Source organism: Haliotis rubra, unplaced genomic scaffold (genome assembly GCF_003918875.1).
Source record: "Haliotis rubra isolate DU_JTF1 unplaced genomic scaffold, ASM391887v1 Scf848, whole genome shotgun sequence".
Taxonomy (NCBI): Eukaryota; Metazoa; Mollusca; class Gastropoda; order Lepetellida; family Haliotidae; genus Haliotis; species Haliotis rubra.
The window spans coordinates 182,373-206,618 of record NW_025767577.1 but is presented as its reverse complement, the minus strand read 5'-3'; the positions used below and the strand labels follow the sequence as shown (position 1 = coordinate 206,618).

General features: G+C 42.6%; 1 protein-coding gene across 1 annotated transcript in view; it reads left to right on the top strand.

Moving 5' to 3' along the window:
• The window catches only part of LOC124262626, a 29,685-nt gene extending 6,199 nt beyond the window's left edge, over positions 1-23,486 (top strand). Inside the window, 21 exon segments of the mRNA XM_046697131.1 lie at positions 660-786; positions 1,004-1,126; positions 2,632-2,721; positions 3,487-3,576; positions 4,774-4,841; positions 5,748-5,896; positions 7,896-7,987; positions 9,944-10,098; positions 10,869-11,012; positions 12,056-13,697; positions 14,495-14,613; positions 15,728-15,796; positions 16,206-16,302; positions 17,775-17,878; positions 19,373-19,475; positions 20,105-20,218; positions 20,851-21,296; positions 21,529-21,670; positions 22,326-22,517; positions 23,352-23,363; positions 23,366-23,486. Of these exon segments, the coding sequence (XP_046553087.1) occupies positions 660-786; positions 1,004-1,126; positions 2,632-2,721; positions 3,487-3,576; positions 4,774-4,841; positions 5,748-5,896; positions 7,896-7,987; positions 9,944-10,098; positions 10,869-11,012; positions 12,056-13,697; positions 14,495-14,613; positions 15,728-15,796; positions 16,206-16,302; positions 17,775-17,878; positions 19,373-19,475; positions 20,105-20,218; positions 20,851-21,296; positions 21,529-21,670; positions 22,326-22,517; positions 23,352-23,363; positions 23,366-23,443 (4,156 nt within the window). The 3' untranslated portion in view covers positions 23,444-23,486.
• Positions 23,487-24,246: the final 760 nt, after the last annotated feature.

The window sequence follows — 24,246 nt, the reverse complement described above, 5'->3', positions numbered from 1 at the left end:
CCCAGTTCACAGTCTTGTTTCCAACTTGTGCTCTTGAGTTTCTCCAATACAGTAAACAACTAAGACAAGATTCCCTGCTTCCACATCATCCTGACGTACTACATGTATGATATAACTCAGATACCGTTCAAAGTGACATTACTGCCTCCGTGGTGTAGTGGTTAGAGCGTCAGCCCGGAGAGCGGAAGGTCGCTGGGTTCGATCCCCGACCGCGCCATACCAAAAAAGGTGAAAATATGGTACTTGTTGGTCCCTGTCTGGCGTTCGGCATTAATGGGTACAACAAGGACTGGTCGGCTCGGAGTCAGTATAATGTGTCTAAGTGGGGTATTCATGCTTCACTGCGGCATGGTATCTCAGTGGGCTAGCACTATTAAACCAGCTTAAGTCTGGGCTAGTACAAGCAGCCACACATACACATATACACGCATGCACGTCGTGATATGAGCGAAATATTCTCCAGCACGATGTAAAACCCAATTTCACCTCACCTTAAAGTGACATTATACCCATCACCCTCACCATCTCTCGAACAATAGGAAAGAATGGAATCTTGGTCCTATCTTAGAGGGATATTTTGGGGTTAAATTATTAAGTGTATTAATTTGGCCTTTCTACAGTCTTTCTAATATATGTCTAATCGGTAACTGTTGCTACAGGTACACCGAGGCAACCGTCAGTGTCAACAGTGGATTATCGGCAGTGAAGAACGGAGTGCGGTGTGATGTGGTTTGTTGGCCAGGCACAGAGAAGGTCATCCCAGAATCTAGAAAGGAGAAACTCGAGGTAAGTCAACATAGCATTACAGGGATTGTCTAAGCTGTGATATCGCGATTTTCTCTCACATAAATACGCTCCTTGACAGATACATGTTTTACTGATTCAGATTTTAAAGCTGTTTCTAATGTTGGTTTTGTATTCCATGGGAATTACATGTCTTGCAAATGAGCAATGAGTAACTCTGAAATTGGGATGTTTGAACTACTGTCGTCTCGTATTTCAGGCTTTACTCAAGGAACTCCTGCAGACATGTAAACGTCCACCCACTCCAGATGCTGTGTGTCGCCATGGTAACTGTCTGGAGAAGGACCGAGATGTTATATATTTCTCAGATCCAGATTTTAAGGTCAGAATGTGTTATTGTATAATTATTTTTGTCAACACGTACATTTGTATTACCAGTAATGTATATGTTTAACACGCTTTAATTGTACTCTCCTCTAACTTATGTCATTAAGGGACAGTGGGGTAGCCTAGTGGTTAAATCGTTCAGCTCTTCACAGCGAAGGCTCAAGTTTGATTCCCCACATGGGTACAATGTGTGAAGCCCATTTCTGGTGTCCCCCGCCGTGCTATTGCTGGAATATTGCTAAAAGCGGCATAAAACCACACTCACTCACTCACTCACTCATTATGTCATTAAGTATTTATGTTGATGATGTGTTGCATATATGAGGAATGACGACCTAAATGGTCAAACAGGTCAAACAGGTCAAATGAAGAGCTAAAAGTCTGTGGATTGATCTCCAGGCCACATTCAAAATGAGTTATATAGATGGCATGGTGTATCCATATTGAAACTGGGCTGTATTGATATGAATGCACTGGCGGTGGGGTAGCTTAGGGGTTAAAGCGTCCGCCTGTCACGCCGCAGACCTGGGTTCGATTCCCCACATGAGTAGAATATGTGAAGCAAATTCCTGGCGTCACCCGCCGTGATATCGCTGGAATATTGCTCCCTCACTAGTATGAAGATGAATATTTTAAATTCTAGTAAATTTGAATGAAGTCCATCGCTGAGTACTTTCCAGATAATCCTGAGTCTCCTGACCCAAACTTGGCGTAATCTTTGTTTTCCTTTATGGTGGCCAGTACTCTGAATGAAATATCTGCAGGTCATCTTAGCAGATCATCTTTGCAGGTCATAATCTTAGCAGGTCATTTTTGCAGGTCATAATCTTTGCAGGTAATAATCTTTGTAGGTCATCTTTGCAGGTCATAATCTTAGCAGATCATATTTGCAGATCATCTTTGCAGGTCATCTTTTCCTGACCCAAACTTGGCGTAATCTTTGTTTTCCTTTATGGTGGCCAGTACTCTGAATGAAATATCTGCAGGTCATCTTAGCAGATCATCTTTGCAGGTCATAATCTTAGCAGGTCATAATCTTTGCAGGTCATTTTTGCAGGTCATAATCTTTGCAGGTAATAATCTTTGTAGGTCATCTTTGCAGGTCATAATCTTAGCAGATCATATTTGCAGATCATCTTTGCAGGTCATCTTTTCCTGACCCAAACTTGGCGTAATCTTTGTTTTCCTTTATGGTGGTCAGTACTCTGAATGAAATATCTGCAGGTCACCTTAGCAGATCATCTTTGCAGGTCATAATCTTAGCAGGTCATAATCTTTGCAGGTCATTTTTGCAGGTCATAATCTTTGCAGGTAATAATCTTTGTAGGTCATCTTTGCAGGTCATTTTTGCAGGTCATAATCTTTGTAGGTCATCTTTGCAGGTCATAATCTTAGCAGGTCATAATCTTTGTAGGTCATTTTTGCAGGTCATAATCTTAGCAGGTCATGTTTGCAGGTCATTTTTTTAGCAGGTCAACAAGTCTATCTGTTTTCTTTCAGGGGTTTGTCCGAGTGAACTGTCATTCACTGTGTGTGGTAGAGTTTCACATGACATGCTGGAAGGCCTATAAGGGTAAAGGGTCTGACAAGGTATGTGTGCAGTGACAGAGAGCAGTTGGCCATTGTACCAAGTGATCGTAGCTCTAAGGTGATTGTAACTCCCATACCCTAACATGGACGTATGACAGTTGTTATCGTATGGATAGTTACTCATGATACTATCAACTTATGCTTGTCGTAACAGGCAACTAAATGGATCTGATGGTCAGTTTAGTTACTTGTTTGACCTGCGAAGATCACGTTGTAGAATTGGTCTTCAGTAACCCATGCTTGTCACAAGAGGCGACTTACGGGATCTGGTGGTCAGGCTCACTGACTTGGTTGACACATGTCATCGTATCCAAATTGCGTAGAATGATGCTCAGGATGTTGACCACTGGATTGTCTGGTCCCGACTCAAGTATTCATGGGGTGGTTGGGTAGCCTAGTGTTTAAAGCGTTCGCTTGTCACGCCAAAGATCCGGGTTCGATTCCCCACACGAGTACAACGTGTGAAGCCCAGTTCTGTTGATCCCTGCTGTGATATTGCTGGAATATTGCTGAAAGTGGCGTAAAACCCAACCCACTCACTCATTCACTTGATTATTTACAGATTGCCATCATATTGCTGGAATATTGCTTAATACGGCGTAAAACTTACTCCCTCACTACTTGTTCAGTGTCCTTAACCCTGTTGATATTGGTCATTAGACACGTTATCAATCACTAGCTTGTCTGGTCAAGACAGAATTAGACATGCTGCTGTAGTGTATCCAGAACTGTGACTTTAACCATGGTTTTCTGCTTGTATTGTAGGAACAGCTGCATACCTCCTGTCCAACACCAGACTGTAGTTCGTTAATACAGAGAATATGTCTCTACAGGCAGCACTCTGATCCTAAAATTGTAAGTCATTCAGACAGAAAATTTGTTCATTCATTCATTCATTCAGACATTCATTCATTCATTCATTCATTCATTCATTCATTCAGACATTCATTCATTCATTCATTCATTCAGACATTCAGACATTCATTCATTCAGACATTCATTCATTCATTCATTCATTCATTCATTCATTCAGACATTCATTCATTCAGACATTCATTCATTCAGACATTCATTCATTCATTCATTCAGACATTCATTCATTCATTCATTCATTCATTCATCTGGCACTTTTAGAATTTTAAAAGGTTTCAAAATATTGTTGCACCGTGTCATGATTAGATGATATAAAAAACGTCTATATTTTCTGTTGATATGTTTTATTAATGGACATTTAAAATGCCAAGCTACATGAACCATCCCCATAAGATGAATCATTAAAACACAAGAGTTTTGATTTTGTTTATTACTACTGAGTCCGACTTGTTGATATTGATCAGTGGATTGCTGGTCTAGGTTTGATTGTTTACTGGCTGCTGCTTAATGTACAGCTGCAATATTGTTAAACAACAAGAAAATATATAGCATTGCACAAATTGCCTTAGGCGTAACCTGTGCTGGATCCCTAGAGTTGGACATGCCTGGCTCCCGATCATCAAAACGTTTGTAGCGTGACAACATTTGCAAGTATATGATAAACTTTAGAGTTACGACCGGTCGTAACGTTGCGACCACTTTGTGGATCAAGGCCCTGAACCTTAGTCCAATAGTGTCCAGTAACCGAAATGTCCAGTAACCCAAGTGTCCAGTTATGATTGTGTCCAGTAATCCAAGTGTCCATTAACCCAAGTGTCCAGTAATCCAAGTGTCCAGTAACCGAAATGCCCAGTAACCCAAGTGTCCAGTTATGAATGTGTCCAGTAATCCAAGTGTCCATTAACCCAAGTGTCCAGTAATCAGAGTGTCCAGTAACCGAAATGTCCAGTAACCCAAGTGTCCAGTTATGAATGTGTCCAGTAACCCAAGTGTCCAGTTATGAATGTGTCCAGTAATCCAAGTGTCCAGTAATCCAAGTGTCCAGTAATCAGAGTGTCCAGTAATCCAAGTGTCCAATAACCCAAGTGTCCAGTAATCCAGCTGTCCAGTAATCCAAGTGTTTATATGGTCAATGAAAGCATGGGGGTTAAAATATATTCATTTGTTTTCTTTTTTCAGTATATATCAGACAAACCATTGCAAAAATCTAAAAGTCAAAAGAAATCGCAGAAACTCGAACTGTCAAGGTAAGTCTTTCAACACAGTGTTTTATTGAAATTGTACATCCATGAAGATCCGGGTTAGAATTGGTCTTCAGCAAGCCATGCTTGTCGTAAGAGGCGACTAACAGGATCGGGTGGTCAGGCTCGCTGACTTGGTTGACAAAAGTCATCGTATCCCAATTGCGTAGATCCATGCTCATTTCTGGATTCTTTGGTCCAGACTCCATTATTTACAGACCGCCGCGATGTAGCTGGGATATTGCTGAGTGCGCCCTTAAACAAGAAACAGACAAAAATTCAGATTGTACATCAATCAGTTGTGGAGAATTCTGTCCAGACGCTATGATTGTAGATTCACATCTCGGTTCAACAAGATTATGTTTGAAGGTTTTTCAGCGCCATACCTGTTATTTACTGTTTAACTGTCGTAAGTCCAGAGTAGGTACAAGTAGCTCACAAGTGCATTTCTCAGTGTACGTGAATAAATCATGAACACCGTGTAATATAGGGGTGTCACGATACACCAATCTCAGGATACGATACGTATCACGATTTTAAGGTCACGATACGATACGTATCACGATACATAATTTTCGCGCCTTTTCATAGCATTACCTTACCGGCAACGTACGCGCTCGCTGATTGGTCCATCAAAATAGTCTAGCCAATAACAAAAGCTGTTAGTTTCCAACCTATTTTTTAAGTAAAGCTAACTACATCTATTTATCCGAGCGATAATTTTGCTATCAAGACTTTGAAGAAGATGGATATAGCATACAAATTTGAATCGATAAAGTTTTAAAATAGGAATCGATACGCAAAGCATGTATTATCATTATCGATCAAAATAGTAAAAATGTATCGATGCATCGATACATTCGCGAATCGCGACACCCCTAGTGTAATATGTCACTTCACCTCCTGTTGCAGCGAAGACAAAATATCTCGTAAAGCGGAGAAGAAAGCACTTCGGAAGCAGAAGAGGAAAGAGGCTCGGGACGCTGAGGCGGAAAAGGAGCAGGGAGAAGAAGAGGAGGAAGAAACAGTTGATTCCCTCTCTCTGGCACAGCAGGGTACAGGCAAATATCGGGTCTCTCTCTCTCTCTGGCACAGCAGGGTACAGGCAAATATCGGGTCTCTCTCTCTCTCTGGCACAACAGGGTACAGGCAAATATCAAAGGGTCAGGCAGGCAAATATCGGGTCTCTCTCTCTCTCTGGCACAGCAGGGTACAGGCAAATATCGGGTCTCTCTCTCTCTCTGGCACAGCAGGGTACAGGCAAATATCGGCTCTCTCTCTCTCTCTGGCACAGCAGGGTACAGGCAAATATCGGGTCTCTCTCACTCCTGTGTGTGGGTGGGTGGGTAGGGTCTCTCTGGTGGGAGGGTTGGGCAGGGGTACGGGCCAAATGCTCCGGGGAGGGTTGGTGCAGGGGTCAGGCAAAGTCTTTCAGTCTCAAATATGTGAGTTTGTTGGGATCTCGTGCACCTCCAGAAAAGTGCATCTTCTGTCACCTCTGAGATGGGGGTATGATGAGTGTACATGAAATATTTTCTCACGTCATTCAGTCATGACGAGACCCGTGAAGATCCGGGGTAGAATAGTTCTTCAGCAACCCATGTGTTTGCCATAAAAAGGCGACTATCTTGTCGTAAGAGGCGACTAACGGGATCGGGTGGTCAGTTTCGCTGACTTGGTTGACACATGTCATCGGTTCCCAATTGCGCAGATCGATGCTCATGCTGTTGATCACTGGATTGTCTGGTCCAGACTCGATTATTTACAGACCGCCGCCATATAGCTGGAATATTGCTGAGTGCGGCGTAAAACTAAACTCACTCACTCACTCAGTCATGACGAAATGGTTGCCATGGCAACATGGTTGCCTAGGGTGTAAACATTCTCTGAGATTGTACTCACTTGGCACACCAGAACCAGTGTCCTCTTGTTCAAATCCCAGTTTAGCCACCTTGATGAATTCCTAACCCGTGCTTGTGGGTTTCTATAAAGTTGTACTGACTGATCACGATGAGAAGATGTAAGGTTGATGATTCGGCATGTACCGGACATGCCAGTTTGATAGTGATTTGAGGGTCAAGTTAGGGCCTCATCTTATCTAATCTACAGTCATATACGATCACTGTCAAAGACCAGCTTAGGGCTTTCCTCCTTCATCAAGCTGGTATGTTGTTAAAACCCTGGAATTCAAAGCGTCTCTAAACCAGTCTCAACAGAATTAGAATTGGTCTTCAGTAACCAACCCATGCTTGTTGTAAGAGGCGACTAACGGGATTGGAGGGTTGACACATGTCATCATATCCCAATTGCGTAGAACGATGCTCATGATGTTGATCACTGGATTGTCTTTTCCAGACTTGATTATTTACAGACAGATGCCATATGGCTGAAACATTGCTGAGTGAGGCGTTAAACAACAAACCAACCAACCAATTGTTCAAGATGGTGTCAAACCTATTCTCTTGTTCACTCACTGACAATTTTCAGATCTGTCTTGTGAAATACTTGTGTGTCAATATTGGGGACAGAGTTTTAACACACAGTTTTATGACAAATCAGGGTTAAGTGGATTGAGCAACTGGTAGGAAACCAGATAACAGATAACCTTAACAGAAAGCCCTTGTATTACACTGCTTGGTGCTTGGTATAGAGGGGCTAAACCAGGGACTAGTTAGCTCAAAATAGTTATAACTGAACTGAGTGGGTACTTGTGAAGATGTGGGTTAGAATTGGTCTTCAGCAACCCATGCTTGTTGCAACTAACGGCATCTGGTGGTCAGGCTTCACGACATGTCATCGTATCCCATCTGTATAGATCGATGGTCATGACATTGATCACTGGATTGCCTGGTCCAGGCGCAATAATATGCAGACCGCCACCATTTAGCTTTAATATTGCTGAGTGTTACGTTAAAAAACAAACAAACAATTGAATGGGTCTATGTCAGCTGTGATCATAAGATGGACAAGTCCAGACTAGTAGGAATTAGAGGATAACCTGTGTAAGTGTCACCTCATCCCTAAACCACACTGTTGTTTAACACATGGTTGTATTGGCAGTTCTTCAAGACGAGTCTGACCTAAAGCACCTTGCGAAGGCCAACGCAGTCTTGTACAAGAAGGAGGAAACGGAGGAGGCCAATCTGTACAAGGTGAATGTCACAACTGGTTTCATGTGTTTCCTGTCCGAATTACAACATTGCAAGGTTTCAACCTGTTTAGAATAGCGTCCCTCTAAGAAAAGATTTTTGTCAATTTTTTTTTCCTGGTTTCCGTGGAAATGCTTTGGACTTAGTCTAAAAAAATCAAGTTCAACTTAAAGTAACTGTCAGATGATTTGCTCTTTCATATTTGTGGTGGCCGGGGGGATTTGTCATCTTCTGATGACTCTTGTTTATATAGCTTTTGGCCATTTTTCATCCTTTATCATCTTTATCCTGATGAAACATGATATGACATTGCATGCAGAAACAGAGAATAACCGTCATGGTACAAGTAATTATGCATTATTTTGTTGCTCATGAATTTTGTAAGTTTTATCAATCTCAAACCTTGGAAAATAGATAAGTAATGATAATATGAAAGGAAAGAATTGGGTGGTCTTAAACATCTTTCAAGTGGTACATGTACCCAGTGATGTGTCCCATTGTTTGTATTGGCGACTTTCTATCTTTCGGTGTACCCCAAGGATCCGTGCTTGGGCCTCTCTTGTTCACGCTGTACATCAAGGCTCTTGGTGAGTCTATCGAGCCGCAAGGTGTTGATCGTCATGGCTACGCAGACGACATGCAACTTCTGAGAACATTTGCAGTTAGAGACTCCCAGAGTGCTATCTCCCATCTAGAGGAGTGTACTATTACCATCAAGTCATGGCTGACTTGTAACAAACTGAAGATGTGAGTGATGGAAAAACTGAAGCAATCATTGTTGGACAAAAACAGAAAATACATCCTTTTGGAGACAGGGACATTTTGATTGGTAATGCCAACATATCATCTCTTCTGCTGTCAAAAACCTTGGTGTTGTGGTTGACTCTGATCTGCAAATGGCGAGCCAGGTTACCAACACTTGCAGAAGCTGCTATCACCATCTTCGCAACTTCATTCACATTCGACAAATGCTCTCCAGAAGCCACTTGTGTCCTTGTACGCTCGTTAGTCCAATCACGTTTAGATTACTGCAACATTCTTTATTATGGCTTGCCAGAGAGGCTCCTCACAAAGCTGCAGAAGGTGCAGAACACTGGTGCAAGGATCATCAGCAGAACAAAGAAACGCTCTCACATCACGCCTGCCTTGAAGTCCTTGCATTGGCTGCCAGTACGAGCAAGAATAGAATTTAAGACTCTCACACTTGCTTATCAGTGCTTTCACTCAACTGCGCCAAGTTATCTAACTGACCTACTCTCCAAGCACAGTCCTGTGAGAACATTAAGATCAGGAAATCTTTATCTTCTGGAGATACCAAAACACCATCTGAAGTCATTTGGCTACCACTCTTTCAGCTATGGTGCTCCTTCTCTCTGGAGCTCTGTTCCCTGTGATATCAGACTGTCACCAACCCTAGACAACTTCAAATCTCATTTAAACACATTCCTTTTCCGAAAATACTATCACTGCTAGATTTCTGCGTTCCGAATAATTTTAGATACTATGTATATACTCATCATAGCGCTTAGAGCAGATACTTAGTGCCTGGAGTATTTGAGCGCTTTATAAATTCACTAATTGTTATTATTACATTGTCATTAGTGTTCAAAATCCAAGTCCCCTGATTACTAATTGGTACACTTCCGTGAAGATCTGGGTTAGAATTGGTCTTCAGCAACCCATGCATGTGGAGGCAACAAATGGGATCGGTAGGTCAGGCTCGCTGACTTGGTTACCAAGATACATGTCATCATAATCCAGTTGTGTAGATCAATGTCCATGCTTGACTATCTGGTCCAGACTCGATTATTTACAGACCGCGGCCATATAGCTGAAATATTGCTGAGTGTGGCGTAAAACAATAATCGAACAAACAAAAGACTAATTGGTTTGTGAGAATGGTAATCGTGTGTCTAGCTAGTTAGACTGTTACTGAAATAACTGTTGATGACATTTCAGGGCAAGTCCAAGACGAGCAAACCAAAGAAGGATAAGAAAAAGACGAAGCAGGTCCTTAATGTGGAGGTTAATTTCTCTGATCGTAGAGAAGAACAGCTGCTTGGAGAACATTCTGTAATGAGTGACTCGGATGAAGACAAATATGCTCCCAAAATGTAAGAGAAACTTAACAGTCTTCCTAAATTATGTACACTTTCCTCATCTTAACCTTGTGCCGATTCTAACTATTTAATTGTATCCATCCATTCCTTATGCTTTCCTTGTACCCATTTCTCATCTTAACCTTGTACCCATTTCTCATCTTAACCTTGTACCCCATCTAATAAGCCTTGTCATATTAGCCTTGTACCCATTTCTCATCTTAATAAGCCTTGTACCTCATCTTAACCATGTCATCTCTAATAAAGCCTTGTACCCATTTCTCTTAACCGTGTACTCATTTCTCTAATTAACCGTGTACCCATTTCTCATCTTACCCTTGTACCCATTTCTCTAATTAGCCTTGTACCCATTTCTCATCTTACCCATTTCTCTAATTAACCTTGTACCCATTTCTCTAATTAACCTTGTACCCATTTCTCTAATTATCCCCCGCAACGTGTTTCTTCAACAAACTTGGCACATACATAGATCTGGTGGCGTCCTGGTGCCTTTTGGTAGTTTTGGATTTCTGAATAAAATATTTTTGGCATTTCCATGGCAACAAGTTTGACATAGACTGAAATTGGTGATAGTGCTCCTTTCTGGAGCAGAACTTTAAAAATCTTTCAATACTCTCCTTCCACTTTTCTATAAACACACCTAAATATTTGACATAATCATAACTCGTAGACATAATCATGAAAAGTATTTTGCCATTGAGGGGGATATTGATGACTTTGTCTGGACACAATATGATCTGTTGTTTAATGTGCTCATGTTTCAGACCAAGGTCAACATATAATACCGAGAACCCCTTTTCTGTGCCTCCAAATTTACATCAGAAGGTTCAGGATTTTAATTCAGTATATGACCAGTCTATCAACCCCCAGAACAACAAACACAATGAAGTGGCCAATAACCTGTTTGTGTAAGTACACAAGTGAACATCAGGATCAGAATTTGTCTTCAGCAACCGTTGCTTGGTGTAAGAGACGTTTTGTGCTTGTTGTTTTACGCCACACTCATCAATATTCCAGCTGACTTTGCGTGGTCTGTAAATAACCTGGACCGCCTCTGTGGTGTAGTAGTTAGAGCATCCACCGGGAGAGTGGAAGGTCGCGGGTTCGATCCCCGGCCGCGTCATACCAAAAGACGTTAAAATATGGTGCTTGTTGGTCCCTGCATGGCGCTCGGCATAAATGGGTACAACAAGGACTGGTCGGCTCGGAGTCAGTATGATGTGTCTGAGTGGGGTATTCATGCTTCACTGTGGCATGGTATCTCAGTGGGCTAGCACTATAAAACCAGCTTAAGAATGGGCTAGTACAAGCAGCCACACGTACACATGCATGGACGTCGAGTGAAATATTCCTAAGTACACGAAGTTAAACATTTCATTTCACCTCACCTGTAAATAATCTGGAGTCTTGACCAGACAATCCAGTGATCAACATCATGAGCATCGTTCTACGCAATTGGGACACAATGACATGTGTCAACCAAGTCAGCAAGTCTGGTCACCCAATCCTGTGCCTTGCGTCCTATGACAAGCACACGTTGCTGAAGCCCAATTCTAACCTGGATCTGCACAGGTTGTAGGCGATACACATGGGAGGGGGTGGTCAAGTTTGCTGGGGTGGTTCTTTTTATCCCAGCTACATAGATCAATGCTCATATTAAACACTGGATCGTAAGTTGCAAGCCTTGATTGCTTACATTCACTAGTTCCTGAGGTCGAAGCCTTTATTGTTTAAGAAACACCGTCATATAGCTGGAATATTGCTGAGTGTAGCATTAAACACCTTGTGGAGTCACTACAGTCAACTTGGTTTGCAAATGAGCAAAATGTCTTGGACAGAATTAATGGTTTTAAATGTGATCGTAATCGAAAATTTATACTGTGGTAATTTCAACAATTGTTTTCGACAACATTTGACATTATTACCTGAATGTAAAATGATTTTCCTGCAGGTATTTTGCGGAGCTGTTGGGAGAGCATGGCCCACTGCATGTGAATGATTCTCTGTTGACCAAGGAGCTAGAGGACTTTCCTGTGGAGGCACGGGAGGTGATAGATACTTACGGGGGTCTTCGTGGCTTCCTACAGCAGTCGCTTAAGTTCGGACTTATAGACAATTATGTGTGTTTGTTGAAAGACGCTGTACACGTTCGGTCGTTGGCCATGGCGCACAAGGCGGAGTATCCCACCCTGAGTGGGAAACAGACCATTCCAAGTGATTCGAAAACTAAACCGCAGCCTGTGAAAAGTGTTTCCTCATCGGAGATAAATAATGTTTCTAAGATGTCCCTGAACCCGGCTGCCCAGGAGTTCAAGCCCCAGCCTAGTACTGGTGTGTTTGTGGAACAGTGTGGTGATAAGGATCCCTTTGTGGTAAATACTATGAATTCATGTGATTCTATGCGTGTGATAGATCATCTCGTGAAGACTTGTACAGCCCCACAGGCAAAACAATCCACATATAATTCGTTGGACGACTTCACTCTTCCCCCTCAGCCAAATAGTAGCAAAAATGCGGAAAAGACGCTTTTAGAAAACATGGACGACATAGACGATTTTGAGTTGTGTGCTGATGATTTAGAGGATGACATAGAGACTACAAACAAATTTTGTGAAGCTGATTGGGGCAAGGAGAGTTGGGAGGGAGGAAGCGACAGTGTGTCTGAAGGTATTTCTTTGGCAAAGATTCGTGGTGTGGGTTCTAAAATCTTGGATTCAGCTCATACACCCAGTAGTATCAAATCAGATGAGCTTGACCCTAGCCGTTGTAGTTCAAGATCGTCTCATTCTGAGTTAGGCGAATTTGAGCTTGGTTATCGCACAGTTTCTCCAGCTCTACAGAGTCAAGGTTTCAAGTCGGCCTATTCCAGGACCTCTATACAGAAGGATGTTTCAGCTGATGTGTTTTCAACCAGTTCATTTCACAGTTCCGACATTCAGCAAGGCAACCTGGAGTTAATGGATACTAGCCGCAAAAATTCATTGGATAAAATGATCATTCCGCCACATCCGTTTTTGAGTTCTTCGTCTAAAGATGCTTTTGGTTCCTTTGATTCCCAACCCAGCAGTTGTGATAGTCCCTTGGCAAGTGCCAGTGGGGATGCCCCAGAGAGTGTGACCAGCATCTGGGGTAGTAGCCCCACCCCCATCTTTCCCAAAGCCCCCACCTTCTCCCAGGATAACGGTTTCAACACATTCCAGGACAGACTTACCAACAAGGCCCAACAAGCTGTGTATACCCCTTTCCCTAACCACTCGTCCTTACAGTCTCAGGACAATACCAGTTCAACGTGGTCGTCAGCTGATGGTCTGGAGCCTAGTACTGCTTCGAGTTTCGCAGCTTCAAATACCCAGGAGTCGTATTCGTTGTTTGGACTGGAGAAGAGTTCAGTGTTTTCTCAGGATCACAACTGGCTGAAGCCCAAGTCATTGGTGGACGTGCAGGTGCAGGCGACGTGTTGTGGCGTGTCGGTGTCGACCAACACGGATCTGGATATGAACAGTTTGTTCCTTCACTACACAGCCATGCAGGAGCAGCACACCCAGCTTGAGGCCACGCTGCACAAAGCGCAGGAGGAGAAGATCAGTCTCACGGTAAGGCACACCTCCCGCTCCACGGAGCAGTCTTAGCATTTGTGACATGTAATATTTTGTTTAATACACCTTCTCAGTAAAGTACAAATTCTAGTACTTTTTTGGGGTGGAGTCCAGTCCGGAATTCAAACACACACCCTCAGAGTACCTAATCGCCAGCGAACAAATTCAGCCGTTTAACCCACTCAGCCAGCGCACTTCCACAACATGTTCTTGTGTACTGGCACCAAACAATAAATGAACAGTCACTGTTATGCAGGCTTCCAACACAAACACAATGTATGAATACAATGTCTTTCAGAGTTCACATGGGCTTGAAAAGCATGAAATTTGGATATTTTACTCTGAAAAGGCCCTGAATTCGTTAGCTCTGAAAAGGCCCTAATTGCCAGTGATTTGCCCTAAAAAGCATCTATATTTAGCAAAACTTATAAAGTTGTGATTTTACAGGAAATTAATACATAATAAAAATACCTTGCAGTGATAGTGGGTGTTAATTATCGTCCATTGTGAAGCAAAACTTTCCCTGTGCAGCGATATAGCTACGAGTTACTCATGCTGAAGACCCACATGGGTACAGCGTGTGAAGCCCATTTCTGGTGTCCCCCGCCTTGATGTTGCTGGAATATTGCTAAAAGTAGCGTAAAACCAAAACTCACTCACTCCTAAAAATTGTTGATTGGGCCTGAAAAGTCCCTAAAAGGCCTAATATTGACAGGCTGCCACCAAACACATGTATACAATGTCTATGTTGTACAGGCTGCCACCAAACCCTGTATACAATGTCTATGATACAGGCTGCCACCAAACAGTTGATGTTGGAGAAGATGAAGACAAGCCAGGAGCAGCAGGTGTACATCCAGCAGGTGGACCACCTCAAGCAGCAGGTGGTGGCCGTGCAGCAACTCAACCACAGGTCAGTCTCCTTGTCACATGTCATAAACCTCAACCTGGGAAGGTCCTCGTTAGAATTGGGTCTTTATAAAAAGCAACCCATGCTTGTTGTATAGGAGGTACTGACTAGGACGGGATCGGTTGGTCAGGCTCGCTTGACTTGGTTGACACATGTCATAAAGTGACTATCCCAATTGCTTATGTTTGATACTCATGCAGTTGATCACTGCATTATCTGGTCCAGACTCGATTATTTACAGATATATAACTGGGATATTGCTGAGTGCGGCGTTAAACAACAAACAATCCAAGCAAATCATAAACCTCAGTGACATGTTGGAGCCTTTCCCTGCTCAGTATTGCTGACTCAGAATATGTTACATCCTCAGGGGTGGAAATAACCCATTGCCCGATGCCCGAGTCCAGTGTTTTTTTCTGTCGGGCAAGCAAATTTGTATATCACACTGTACCGGTGTTCAGTTGATATTCCAATGTTAATTATGTTGTTTATTTAAAAAATCAACACGAAAACGGCCGGTATAGTGGAAAAATTATCAGGGCAAGTGATTTTACATGTGCCACTGTACCGGAGTACACTAGCAATTTTAAAGTTATTTCCACCCCTGATCCTCTCACATACCCACCTGTACTCCCACTGAAATACCTTCTGGCACACCCTTTTATCCACCCTCTGACAGGGATTTATCTTGAGTCCTGTAATTGGGTCCCTGAGACTCACACTCTTAATATTCAGGGGTCCTGGACTACAAAATGGGGGTTCCAGACACTTAAATATTATTATTAATACTATGTTGTAATATTGTTGTAATTCAGTTACTGTTATTATATTGTGTATCATGATCATCACATTGTTACAGTAATTAAATTGCTAATGATACCTTATCCTGGCTAGTCTCAGTGATAACTTATTGTTACTTGATCAAAATTTTGTGGACGCGCTAATCCATTTCATTGCGTCTATTGCGTTTTTATGTGTAGAGGACGCAGGAATTCGCACACCGTAAATAGTAATAATAATAATAGTCCACTTATATAGCGCCAATCCAGGATGAATATATCCCTGCGCTGACACAGCCTCCCTCTGACACAGGCTTACACATGTACTACTGTTACAGCCTGGAAGAAAACCTGAAGCAGGAAAGCGTGAGAGCCGAGGAGTATCAGAAGCAGAACGTGGACAACAGGTGAGAACAGCCAGCTTCTAGTAGAATCAGTACAGTGTCAATATCAGGAATATGTCCGTAACTAGAAACTTGAATGTTGCTAAAAGCCGTGTCACATACACAGGGCTCCAGATAAGGGCCGTATTGGCGTATGTACGGATATAAAATGTGCACGATATGGTAGGAAATAATTTAACCACAGCAATGGAATCATTTACAGACGTATTTATCTGAAAAAGTATTGTTTTATTGTTTATTGACCTGTAGCAATGTTGTGGTGCAAATGTGAATTGCTGATACTCCATTAAATTACATTCAGTTGTCTAAATGTACTCACTCACTCAATGCACTGCCTGGCTTACAAGCCTTTAGCCTAAGTGTATGACAAACTTGGATGTGAAGCCCTGACATATGCTGTGTATGTTGACAGGGAGATGTTCCACAAGGAGAAGGCAGACATGGTGGCCAGTGTCGTAGAACTGCAGAATAAATATGTGTCTCAGAAGGAACGAGCTATTGCAGCGGAGGTAAGGGAGATGCAGAGCTGCCTGACGAGGGAGTGAAAATATTCTCTGAAACATCGTGATCCTAGTTATAAAAGAGGTTGACATCCATAAGTGGATTTCACTATTAAAAGGTTTTAATGATAGCCTTGTGTTTATGAAATATAGTATTTATAGTTGGAGAAAGACCTCCAACCTTTTTATCAGGCTGAGTTTGTCTCTCAGGTGAAATCTCTCTCTCTCTCTCTCTCTCTCTCTCTCTCTCTCTCTCTCTCTCTCTCTCTCTCTCTCTCTCTCTCTCTCTCTCTCTCTCTCTCTCTCTCTCTCTCTCTCTCTCTCTCTCTCTCTACTCTCTCTCTCTCTCTCTCTCTCGCTCTCTCTCTCTCTCTCTCTCTCTCTCTCTCTAACTCTCTCTACTCTCTCTCTCTCTCTCTAACTCTAACTCTCTCTCTCTCTCTCTCTCTCTCTCTAACTCTCTCTCTCTAACTCTAACTCTCTCTAATTCTCTCTAACTCTAACTCTCTCTAATTCTCTCTAACTCTAACTCTCTAACTCTAACTCTCTCTAACTCTAACTCTCTCTAACTCTCTCTCTCTCTAACTCTCTCTAACTATATATACACACATTATTCCAAAGGAACTTTCAGCCAATGATACTTAGTCTGTTTGTATTTTGGCAATTCCAGATCACCAATGAAATATAGCTGTAGCAATTTAAAAGCCACGTGACCATGTGGGTAATCCGAAATAATTGCCCTCTTTACTTCATAGTTAATGCAGAAATCGAGTTTTCTATAAGGTGTCTACAGATCTTTTACCTTTCTATGGTCTGGGATTAGGTTTTGAGTGAGATAGTCTTTTCCAATGTAATGTGTTCACAGGTTTACACACACACAAATAAACTTGACCTGCATGTTTAGAAAAAATATCTGATGTGGGTTTGCAAAAGTTAGTGTCCCTTGTTTATGACTGTAATTTTTTTTCACATTTTTTTTATTCACCTTATGACTGTAATTTGAATAGATGGCAAGATGTAGGGAATGTGTCATGGGTACCGTGATAGGTTAAGCTGCATGTGAGTGTACTATTTTACATATCATGTTACTGTCTGGTAAAATCAGTAGTGAGTATACCCATGGAGATCCGGGTTAGATTTGGTCTTTAGTCACCCATCCTCGTCGTAAGAGGCGACTAATGGGATCGGGTGGTCAAATTAGTTGACTTGGTTGACACATGTCATCGCATCCCAGTTGCTTAGACTGATGCTCATGCTGTTGATCACTGGATTGTCTGGTCCAGCCATGACTAGACGTTGCTATATAGCTGAACTTTTGCAGAATGCAGCATTAAAAATGAGTATACCTTTACCATTATTTCTAAACCTCAATGTTGAACTGCATTATACAAAGTCAAACCCATTTTGTTTCTTTGTCAAACAGGCTTTTTGTTTTGCAGAACAAAACTGAAATACCAACCATGTTACTTTTTGCCTTACAGCAAGAATACCTCCAGCTGAAGATGCAGGTTTCTCTACAGGGCTACAACGCCGCCAAACGTGAAGCAACATTTCACCAACACCATGTTCTCACCTACGTCCACAAGTATGTCACCTCTAATCTCAACTGTCACGTGGTTGTTTACCCCTTCATGTCGGTCCTTCTCTCCAGCTCTCAATATAACCATGTCCTTATTAGTGTTGGGAATTGATTAAAATCTCATAATTGATGATCGGTTCATTACTACCGATCAATCATCGAAAATAATTGGTTAGCGTCATTTATGAAATTAGTTAATGCACATTAAAATAAGGGGAAAAAATGTAATTCTTCTGGGTTTTTTGGCAAAATTTCACATCTTTAAAAGAAGACTAGTATGTTAGGAACATAATTTTCTTGGAATCTTTAAGATAAATTCAATCATGACTTGAAACGAGCTTGTAGTGCTTACAAAATGTAACAGACAAAACCAACCATGTGAAAATTATTGTTAATGAAGACAAGTGTTCCAGAATTGGTTGTGTTCGATTATGAGAAATTATGATCGATTGCTTGGTCGTTTAGTCACTACGACCAATCTTCGATTATTTCAATTAATCGGACCACCACTAATCCTTATACTAGTTGATAATACATTTATTCCATATACAGCTATAACCAACTGAACTGGTCGAGTCATTGTCAATATCTGTATACAGCAAAACCTTGACAATCTGGACAGCCGTTTCAAGTACAATCGTCATGTACAAAAACATATTGTTTCTGTTACAGTATAGTTTCATTTGTAATTTGTAATGCTACAATAACTTCATAAACAAGTTACCAAAATGAATCGTACCCATCCAGATAAAGGAGGTTCGGTCAAGCGGGCATGTACTGTATGTCTTCTGAACATATCTATTTCTCATTCTCCATAGTCTATAGACCGCCTCTATGGAGAGCGGCAAGTCCCAGGTTCGATCCCCCGACCACGTCATACCTAAAGACATTTAAATATGGTACTTGTGGTCCCTGGCACTCGGCATTAATGGGTACAACAAGGACTGGTCGGCACGGGAATCAGTATAATGTGTCTGAGTGGGGTATTCATGCTTAACTGCAGCATGATATCTCAGTGAGCTAGCACTATAAAACCAGCTGGGCTAGTATAAGCAGCCCCACATACACACGCATGCACATGGCCATATGAGCGAAATATTCTTAAGTGCTGGTTAACCCCACCTCACCTCACCTCACCTCACCTCACCGTTGATATTGCTGTACCTGAAGCCTATGTCCTAAAGGTTCTGATCCTCTCAGTATTTGCTACTGTCAGCAGTACATGTGCTTTCGGGGCGGTGGGGTAGCCTAGTGGTTAAAGCGTTTGCTCGTCACGCCGAAGGCCCGGCTTCGATTCCCCACATGGACAAAATGTGTGAAGCTAATTTCTGGTGTCCCCCGCCGAGATATTGCTGGAATATTGCTAAAAGCGGCGCGTAAAACCAAATTCACCCACTCACATGTGCTTCCACATCAAGCTGGGTCACCATGACCACTTGACTGACCTACTGTTCCATGCAGCAGTAAGCTGAACTCACATACTCTCTGCCTGTTTTTCAGATACCAGGAGGATAAACCGGACCTCCCTGCCAAGGTGAAGCAGATCCTGTCACATCTCACCGGCGTCATCGACACGTGTGACTCCAGGATTGCAGACATCAAGGTGAGAGAGATCCTCTGTAGAGAAGTGCTTCATGGTCTGGTAGCACCCAGTGTGTATGGACTGCCTTGCTAGTGAATATCTTGATGGTCTTGCCGTGCCTAGTGTGGCCTAAAATACATTGGGTGAGGTGAGAGGCGAAATATTTCGCTCATATGACGACGTGCATGCGTGTGTGTGTGTATGTGTGGCTGCTTGTACTAGCCCAGACTTAAGCTGGTTTTATAGTGCTAGCCCACTGAGATACCAGGCCGCAGTGAAGCATGAATACTCCACTCAGACACATTATACTGACTCCGAGCCGACCAGTCCTTGTTGTACCCATTAATGCCGAGTGCCAGGCAGGGACCAACATGACGCGGTCGGGGATCGAACCCACGACCTTCCACTCTCCGGACGCTCTAACCACTACACCACGGAGGCGGTCGGAATACATTGGGGGGGCGGTGGGGTAGCCTAGTGGTTAAAGCGTTGGCTGGTTGACCCGGGTTCGCTTCCCCACATGGGCACAATGTGTGAAGCCAATTTCTGGTGTCCCCCGCCGTGATATTGCTGGAATATTGCTAAAAGCGGGCGTGAAACCATACTCACTCACTCACTAGAATACATTGATAATCTTGTTTCTGTTGTAGACCCAGTGTGAGAAGAACATCCAGCTGATCAAGGAAGGCCAGAGTCTCAGTGACCTCCCACCCTTCTCTGCAGCGACAGCCCCTGTGCCCATGCCGCCAGAGATAGCGTCGATGGTCAGTCCACATTCAAACAATGACTATGACATTATCATTGCCTATGGACCCGTAAAGATCCGGCTTAGAATTGATCTTCAGTAACCTATGTTTGTAACCTATGTTTGTCATAAGAGGCGACTAACCCAGATCATCACAGGTTGTAAATAATTAAGTCTGGACCAGACAATCCAGTGATCAATATTATAGGCATCGACTACGGAAATGGGATGCAGTGTCTTGTGTCAACAAAATCGGCGAGTCTGACCACCCGATTCCATAAGTCGCATCTTGGGACAAGAATGATTTGTTGCAGACCAGTGCAACCCTGGTTGTTTTCGGATCAAAGTCAATGAAAACAGGAACATACATCTCTATAAAGCACATTTCAATTGCAACATGGAGGAATAGTGTTGTAAAATATGATTTTCTAAGACCGACCAATGGTTAATTGTTTTTCAAGGGTGGTGGGGTAGCCTAATGGTTAAAGCGTCCGCTCATCATGCCCGAAGACCCATGATCGATTCCCCACATGGGTACAATGTGTGAAGCCCATTTTCTAGTGTTCCCCGCTGTGATATTGCTAGAATATTGCTAAAAGTGGCATAAAACCTCGCTCGCTCACTCAATCACTCACTCGCTTGTTTTTACAGATGTCACAGATCTTCGGTACAGGGTCCATCAACAGCTCCAAGCTCTCCATGCGCCTGTCACCCACTGAAGTAGGCAGCAAGTCTTTACAAGTGTTCCAGCCCACTTCCAAATCCTCCTCCTCCACAAAGACCAGCAATGGTGGCGCCTCACATACCTCGGTACCAGCGCCAGTCTCCCAGCAAACAAAGACCAGCAATGGTGTCCACAATGGCAGCCTGTTGCAGCCTAAACCTATCCAGCCTCTTGGCTTTGGAGGGGGGCTGCAGGTGGCCCTCCCAAAACCTGTACGGGTTCCCATGACGGCCGCCCAGATTCAGGCAAGCCTGCTAAACAGCCCCTCTTTGCAGCATCCCATCCGAGGCAAGATTGCTTCTCCGCAACAAAGCAAGAACAGCTTTGAGAAGTTGATCGCCGCCTTGCAGAATATATTCCCCAATTATAGCAAGTAAGTGTTCTGTGAATATATGTAGGAATAGATTACTGAGAAGATACAGGAATTCATTTAGAGAGGTTTTATGGCACCGTTTCATGTTTTTCGTAGTTAGTAACCAACTTTTTGAATGCCGAAATAAATGTAACTTGTTCATTTTCTGATGCAATGATAGAAAAAAACCAAAAATGAATGTTACTTTATCATCTTAGTTTAATGGTTGTTAACTGCTGTATTTTGTACTCAGGCCGGAGTTTATGGTTCTGATTCGGGCGCTGTGCGAGTCCCGCGGCGGGTCACTGACAGGGATGGGGTTGGACGACATTGTGAAACACATCACCAACACAGTGCTGGAGAGAGAAGGCACCTCCTTGGGTCTCAACACACAGGTAATGGTTGCTGTCACACTGTCACTGATCTTACGTCACAGTGAGTTCACTATCAGAATGAATATATGATTATGCTCAGTCCCTGACTCACAGACTTTGAGCCACAGGCCCTCTCACGGTCCATTACTGAGTGATAGTTGATAACACATCAATTTGACCATGCCTCCATACTTTATTTTGATACAGTGAAGTGTTTGAATATCTTGACAGTGTGAAATGATATAGAAGCATGTGAAACATATTCCTTATAGCTGATGGAAATGTTTTTGGCACATTATGGTGTCATAGCAAAGTCAAGGTCATGTGTATGAGAAAAAATGTAAGACAGGGTATATATACATTTAATTGAAGGTCACAGTGGAAATTTTTATGGAATATTTTCGGAAATGTTCTTGCAACGCTTCCAGCGGATATTGAGGTTCCAATTCAATGTGACTGACTGAGTTTGGTTTTACTCCGCTTTTAGCAATATTCCAGCAATATCACGGCGGGGGACACCAGAAATGGGCTTCACACGTTGTACCCATGTGGGGATTTGGACCCGGGTCTTCGGCGTGACGAGCCAACACTTTAACCACCAGACTACCCCACTGCCCCCAATTCAATGTGAAGGTCATACACTCAATAATGTTGTATATTGGTGATTGCTCCACAGACTCCCACTGCTCCCCCTCCAGGCCTCAACACCTCCTGGGGCCCTCAACTCAGCCCCAGTGTCAGTGGTGGCAGCAGGAACCGGCAGCTGGAGCTGTTCCTGGATGAGGAGAACCCGTGCGCCATTTGCCACGATGAGCTGGAGGCGCAGGAGACACAAGACCTAGAGTGTGGACACACTTTCCATGTGGAGGTAGGGCTATAGCATGTGTAGGGTTCTCTTCATACACCTGATATCTTTCATTTTTGTAACCCAATGTTAGTGAAATAATTTTTACTGTTATTGCATCGTATTCCATCATACCCGTGAAGGTCCAGGGTAGAAGTGATCTTCAGCAAGCCATGCTTGTCGTAAGAGGCGACTAACGGGATCCGGTGGTCAGGCTGGCTGACTTGGTTGACACGTCATCGGATCCCTATTGCGTAGATCGAGTCTCATGCTGTTGATCACTGGATTGTCTGGTCCAGACTCGATTATTTACAGACTGCCGCCATATAGCTGGAATATTGCTGAGTGTGGCGTAAAACTAACCTCACTCCATCATAGAACATTCTCCAGAAGGAAATCTGTATTTTTTTGTCTGATGGGTAAACATTATTTCTTGGACATTTACTGTAGATAGATACGCGTTCATTTGATCTTCCTTTAGTCTTTGACTATTCTATTAGGCATTTGCTTAGTTCAGACTTTTGACTTTCGAATGTAACATAATCTCATTTGGGATCATATTTGAGATAAAGAATTTGTATGTGCTGTTATTTAGAAGCCATCCTTGCTTGTACCAAGAACCAGTGAAAATCCGGGTTAGAATTGATCTGCAGTAACCCATGCTTGTTATAAGAGGCGACTAACGGGATCGGGTGGTCAGGTTTGCTGACTTGGTTGACACATGTAGCATAGATCGATGCTCATGTTGTTGACCACTTGATTGTCTGGTCCAGACTCAAGTAATTAAGGACTATAGCTGGAATATTGCCAAGTGCTCACTCACTCACTCAGTGTTGAAATGTACTTGTTGTGTTTCAGTGTATTCGGACGTGTGGTTTAAGGAACAGAGTACCTGCCCGAACTGCCGTGTGCATGCCCTGCTACCAGACGAATTCCCTACCCTCAAATAAGGCATGCCTTGTGAACATATATTTTCATAAAAGTTTTTTGTTATTTTTATTTTTTTCTTTACTTCTGCAGAGAATGCTACAGATGGACACTGTATGTCTGCATAAGGCATGTACATTTAGCATACAGGCATTGTATCAAGCGTACAGGAGCTGTTACATAGGAAGATACATACAGAAATAGTGTGCCACATTACACAATGTTATAACATAGCCATGAAGTACATGGAAGTTATAACATTGATACAGATCCAGCACAAATGTGTTATAGCACATACAGGCACAATACACAAACGTTATAACATACTGACTACTGGAGCATGTTATAACACTGACAAAGTGCATGAATATACTAGAACAGTACACGGACGTGCAACACAAACATGTTATAACAAACTGGCAGTACACAAACATGTTATAACTGACACAGTACACAAACATGTTATAACACACAGTGACAGTACACAAACATGTTATGACAAACTGGCAGTACACAAACATGTTATGACAGTGATGCAGTACACAAACATGTTATAACATACAGTAACTCAGTGCATAAGCATGTTATAACAGTGACTGGTACAGAAACATGTTATAACACAGTGACTTGTACACAAGCATGTTATAACAGTGACTGCAAAAACATGTTATAACACATTGACTACTACACAGGCATGTTATAACACAGTGACTACTACACAAACATGTTATAACATAGTGACTAGTACACAAGCATGTTATAACACTTATGCAGCATTGCGATATGGCATAATAAGTGATTGTCACAATACTAGAAGATGTACTAT